This window comes from Vitis vinifera, chromosome 12 (assembly GCF_030704535.1).
Source record: "Vitis vinifera cultivar Pinot Noir 40024 chromosome 12, ASM3070453v1".
Taxonomy (NCBI): Eukaryota; Viridiplantae; Streptophyta; class Magnoliopsida; order Vitales; family Vitaceae; genus Vitis; species Vitis vinifera.
This window is the reverse complement of record NC_081816.1, coordinates 15,793,297-15,799,011: the sequence shown is the minus strand read 5'-3', so window position 1 is coordinate 15,799,011 and position 5,715 is coordinate 15,793,297. Positions and strand designations below refer to the sequence as shown.

The window sequence follows — 5,715 nt, the reverse complement described above, 5'->3', positions numbered from 1 at the left end:
AAGAATCACTCTTTAAATGATTATTGAAAAATCACTTGAAGTGAGCGATTTTCTAGAATTTCAAAGTGAATTTAAAATTAAAATTTGCTAAATACTTAATTTCTTGTACAAAAGTATTTTCAAAGATCAGGAATAACTTTTAACCCTTTTTAAAATTACTCTCAAACCAGCTCTAAGTGAAGTATGTTTTCTCTTCTACAGAGTAAATTAGTAAAACAATATAACTATATTCAATTGACATAGAAAAATGTTCCACTTTATGTGGCACCATTCCATCTTTTTTCCGCCATTATAACTAGAAGATTGAATATAAAAGTTCATTGGCAAACAAAATTGGGTAAACAAGATTTTCAAAACTAGGCTAACTACAGCCAATGTCGATAGGGGAGATCGATTGCAGCTAACTTTTCAATCAATGGAAGGACGAGTATTATTGGGTAATCGCCTGCCATGAATAAATGTAGCGAACAGGTGCAAAGCTCTCGAAGGCTGTGAATATGATACCATATGAGCAGCTCCTCTCACAGTTGCAAATGTTAATAGATTTCCATATTCGGTCTGCCACCCTCCTACCTGTTCCTCATCACCATTTTATTTCAGAAACAGAGAAACAGTATCAAGTAACATATCAGCCAAACTTGAAGATTATATCGATTTTTCGAAGTACCTGTCCCTTGTGAAACCAAGCTCCATATGGGACTGTGTGCTGGAAGTTCAAATCTTTAGCTAGCTCACGAACGAGTGTCCGAGAGCCCATCAGTGGCACAACAGAATCTTGATCTCCACTGGAGTCAGGAAGATAATTCTCAATCATATCTTCCATTTCCATACTAGCTATGTTTCATAGGGAACAAAAGAGCAAAAATAAAACATTAACCTGAAAATCCAGACGGGTATCTTATCTTGGAGTATCCTCTTAAGCAATGGAAGCATGTCAAGATTACTATCTCCCTCGTTGTAAAACAGTATACTATGATCCAAAGACAAAAACATGAAAAAGAAAAAAATCAATTCACAACAAAAAGGCATAGAATGTGACATAAAAGTGATGCTACCATTACTAATATTAACAGCTGCATATCTCTATGGGCATGGCCTAAACCTAAGATATGAATATAAAGATCTTTAGATAGCATTGGCACATACTTGCTGCACGTTGTCCAATGATACGGTAAGTTAGTCCGATTTGCATGGAGGGCTTTCTGAACCTCTGGAAGGTTAAAGTAGAAGGTTCTCTCTGCAGTCATGCACACATCAACTCCAATACTGATTTTGGTAACCTGTACAAAAAAAAAGTAGAAAAATGAATGGAGAGAATGAGAAGAAGAAGAAAAACTAAAAGATGAATGGAGAGAAAAAGAGTATATGTAGCTAGCTAGATACCACTTTGCGCAACCGCAGCTCCTGCTGAACTATAGAGGGATAACAAACATCCAGGATAACATCATAAGGGTTTATATAGCTTCCCACAATACTGTAGGCATCGTTCAGCGCTGTACTGCATTCGGTGGAAACATTGTGTGTACCTGAGAAGGTGTAATCCTCAAAATTACAGTCATTCATGATGGCAAGGCCAACTTCATCAGAAATCATCCCGTGTGACCAGAAGAACTCATACACCGCAGGAACATCTCTATCAAGTTGGAGGAGTGGATTCCCAATCTATTCAAGCCAAAGAAAAAGGTAAACATTACACCAAAATCATCTACAAATATATTTATATTTCTAATGCAAGAATGGGAATTCAAAGGTTGTAGGAGGTTCCCTACTGCTACTCCTTTGATGTTGAACTTGAAATCCTTGGACTTCTTATTATAGTCAAGTAGAACATTAGCCAACTGTGGTATGTAATGCCCTGCAAGAAAAATAGACTCCCACTATATAATCAGCATACAAGGAAAAGATATATGTATGGGTTCTCAACTCAATCTAGCTTGTGGAGTTCAAACCTGCATAGCTTTCACCAGTGAGAAACAAAGGTCTTAACTTGTAACCTGGAAATTTCTTGAACCATTTCAACATGAAAGTGAGCATGTCACTTGCTGGAAAAAGGAAAAAGATCAACATTAGGTTAGGCTAAGCATACATTAATTAGATCTATACAGGAAACAGAAGAAGAATTTGGTGTTTATATGAATAGTGATCATGTTACCAGTGGAAGCATCCCCGCAATTGTAATCAGCACTTGTGTTTGAGTATGACCACCCAACTCCAGCAGGAGACTCAACAAAGAGGAGATTTGATACTACAATGGGTATTATGAAATGGCAAGTCAGTATATAATCACGTCTGTTAATTGATCAATATTTACATACTATCCCTAATGTTGAGTAGTATAAAGAATGAAACACCTTTGTTCCATGATTTTGAATTTCTTCGGACCCCTCGGCTATGTCCTTTAGGGAAGAAAGGTCCTAGTGCTGTGAATGCACCACCTCCAACTGAGGAACAACCAGGGCCTGGACATGAAACTTCTCATTAACAATGGAATTTGAAGAATTATCTTGAAAAAAAAAATCAACCTCTATTTTGAAATTTTCAAGGATTGATATTAGGCACATTCATACATTGCACTAGCAGTAGAAAGGTAATATATGGCTTCTCAAAAGGAGCACACATGATGTGAGAACATTAGGTGTGACCCATCTACACCATTACAGCAACTTGAGCATTTTTCTTTAATGAGGCCACATGGTTTGAAAGCAAATTCTCATCATGGCTTCCAATGTCCTCTTCCTTTCCAAATATTTTATTTCTTCCTCAATTCTACCATTATTTTTTCCAAATTGTTTTTGGTTGGCAACATTTTGAAATTATGCTGAAATTTCTGCTAATTTACTTTTGTTGCTTCGGTGTTTGTTTTTCACTTAATCTTAAATAGAACTTAATACTAAATAGTATTTTATAGTATTAAGTATTAAGTTATTTGTTTTTATAATATTTTATAAAGAAAAACCAATATATTACTTTTTTTCATTTAGAAAAAGATAAGATATTTGGTTTTTTTTTTATTCAACAAAAAATTTTCAATAAATCATAAAAAAAAAAAAAGTAGAAAAACAAGCACCCTCGATCTATATTTGGTTTCTATATTTTGTTTTCCCGTTTAAGGCTTGTACAAAAATTTAGGCTCTATTTATTTATTTATCTATTTTTGTCAAAGTCAAAATGGATTAAAAGTGTTTTACTATTGTTTACTTTTCAATTCTCTTATTTTAAAATATTTAGAATGTGTTAAATAATAATTTTAGAAAACATTTTAAATATTTCTAATACTTGAAATATAAAAATTTTCAAATGTTAAAAATATTATAAACATTTTCTAAAAACCATTGTGAAACAGACTCTTAATCCAAATAGAATAAAAAATATTTTTATTCTTTTTATGAATTTCTATTAAAATTAGATATAAACTCAAATCTATTTAGATTTTAAATAAAAATAAAACCATCTTAATATCAACTTCCCCTAAATTTTGCTTAGCTTGAAAAAAATCCTTTTAAAGCTATTGGATATACAAGTCTTTCTCTTTTTTTTTTTTTTTTGATAAAGATGCTAATAAATTCAGAAATAAAATTAAACAGTTCAACTACTTTTCTTTTGGATTCTCAAATAATTAATGAGGGAACCTAAATTTAAGTTCTCCAACAACCCCATCAAACTTGAAGTTGTCAATTCTTATCCCTTTGATTTCACATCAATTAATGATTGACGGTAAAAATCTGGCTTCAAATCAAAATTAAACAAGGAATCTTAACTGATTACTAATATTAAATGACAGAAAAAGATACCTTATTGAATGACCCATCAACTAAAAGCTTAAAAGGAATGATGTCCAAAAATGAGAGAGACGTAGGGAGAACTCAAATCTCTTTTTCTGACCAGACTACTTGCATGTATAATAATGGGGCACGTGAAAGGGAAGAAGGGTAAGGAAAAGCAAGGCAAAGAAACATAGAAGGTGTAAGTCTGTTTCATAAAATTAATTGTAAATCTAAAATGTCAATAAATAATTTCTTTATTTCCTTGTATATTTTTAAAATTAAAAACAATTATACAAATGAAAGCTTAGATTATTTTGTCATCTAAGGTTTTTCCACCACAAAACTAAAAGCCCGCCCATTTGACCGTGTGATTAAAAAATGATTTTCTGTTTTTAAAAATTCATAAGGAAATTTGGTTGTTGTTGTTTGAGAACAGTTATTAAAAACAAAGTGAAATATAGAACATTTTTCAAAGAACAAGTAGAAGTTGTTTTAATCTCTATTTTAAAAAATAAAAGAAAAATATAGAAAATTTAAAAAAAAAATCATAAAAAACAAATCAAAGTGAATATTATATCATTCTTTTTCTTTCTTCGCCATGCTTTAATAATATTTTTTTTCTAAAATTCCTTATTAAACAAATAAATTATAAATCAAACTACATTTGATACATAAAAATTATTTTAAAAAATATCTTATTCAAACAAGTTTTTTGAAAAAAAAAAAACCTACTTTTAAAAACAATTGTCAAACACCTTTTTTATAAACATTCAAAAACAGTTTTTTGTTTTTGAACTTAAAAATATTATTTTTAAAACAAGATTCAAATTAAAAAAACATGGCCAAACAGCCCTAAAATTTTTAGAGATGAGACAAGAGAAGACATTTCATCACAGAATATCACAAACATTTATGACATGCATTTGTTCATGTGAAACTGTTCAAATGGTGGCCTTACTGTAACAATGGTAGCATTCATATTGTAACAAAAATGATCATATACATGAAGAAGACAAGAAGGCAAGAAAGCAAAGGATAAGAATGAACCTCCATTCAACCAGAGAGTGAGGGGCTTGTTCTGAGGATCCTCTTCAGCTTCAACAAAGTAGTAAAACATACTCCTCCCAGCCTTTTCATCCACATCGACGTACCCACCAAACTGCCTGAAACCAACCTTTGGCTGCCCTGGCAATCTCACCACAAGGTCTTCCTCCGGCCACCCATTATTCGCAGCTCCACACACATCACATAACAACAACACAACACCCACAAAAGCTCTATCCCAGCTCCACCCACTAGCCATTCAACGAGATCACAAACTCTGGGTTTTGAGGCTTGATGCTTTCATTAATATGACATATGATGTGTAAAGGGATGGCTCTTTTGAATCTTTGATATTCTTCAGTAGCGAGAAATGATGAAGATGCATTAGTACCAGCTCTTGGAAATAATCAATGGGGCTGATTGTGGCACGTGAATATCGGGGTTTCTTTACCTTTATTATAAGTGACGTTTTGGCTTTGATAAACAGAATTTGGTTGTATAAAATACGACTATCTCCAGCGGAAGCTTCGAGCAATTTATTGTTTCTGTTGACTACTAGGGTCCACCATTAATGTGGTTCTTCAGTCTCCCTAAATATTTTTCTTTTCTATTTTTGGTTGTATGACATGTTATAAATTCAATGAAAATCAAATTAATGAATTAATTTAAATAAATATAAAAATAAAAAAGTAAATAAATAAATAAATTGATTTTTCTTTCCTAAAATACCCTTTCATATATTGAAAATTCCCAACAAGTCCCATTTTCTCAATCTTATTTTTCATTTTTTTAATTAAAAAATATAGATAATAAATAATAATAAAATTATTTACTTAAAATGTCTATTGTTTCTCTTAATTATTTATTCTTTAATATATCTCTTGGTATTTTTTTAAAATAAAAATAA

At 31.6% G+C, this 5,715-nt stretch overlaps 1 protein-coding gene across 1 annotated transcript; it reads right to left on the bottom strand.

The window, feature by feature from the left end:
- Positions 1-230: 230 nt before the first annotated feature.
- On the bottom strand, positions 231-5,277 carry LOC100245216 (serine carboxypeptidase-like 42). Its single transcript, XM_002268361.4, has 10 exons — positions 4,812-5,277; positions 2,352-2,459; positions 2,153-2,245; positions 1,950-2,042; positions 1,770-1,855; positions 1,384-1,662; positions 1,147-1,280; positions 878-970; positions 668-785; positions 231-573 (listed from the first exon to the last, which is right to left on the bottom strand). The coding sequence occupies exons 1-10, from the start codon at positions 5,065-5,067 to the stop codon at positions 409-411; spliced, it is 1,425 nt and encodes a 474-aa protein (XP_002268397.1). The 5' UTR covers positions 5,068-5,277; the 3' UTR covers positions 231-408.
- Between the last annotated feature and the right edge of the window lie 438 nt (positions 5,278-5,715).

Coding starts and splice junctions, on each gene's coding strand:
- LOC100245216 (XM_002268361.4), bottom strand. CDS start 5,067: ATGGCTAGTGGGTGGAGCTGGGATAGAGCTTTTGTGGGTGTTGTGTTG. Junction 2,246..2,351: donor TTCAAAATCATGGAACAAAG/GTGTTTCATTCT, acceptor TACCCATTGTAG/TATCAAATCTCCTCTTTGTT. Junction 1,856..1,949: donor CACTGGTGAAAGCTATGCAG/GTTTGAACTCCA, acceptor TTTTTCTTGCAG/GGCATTACATACCACAGTTG.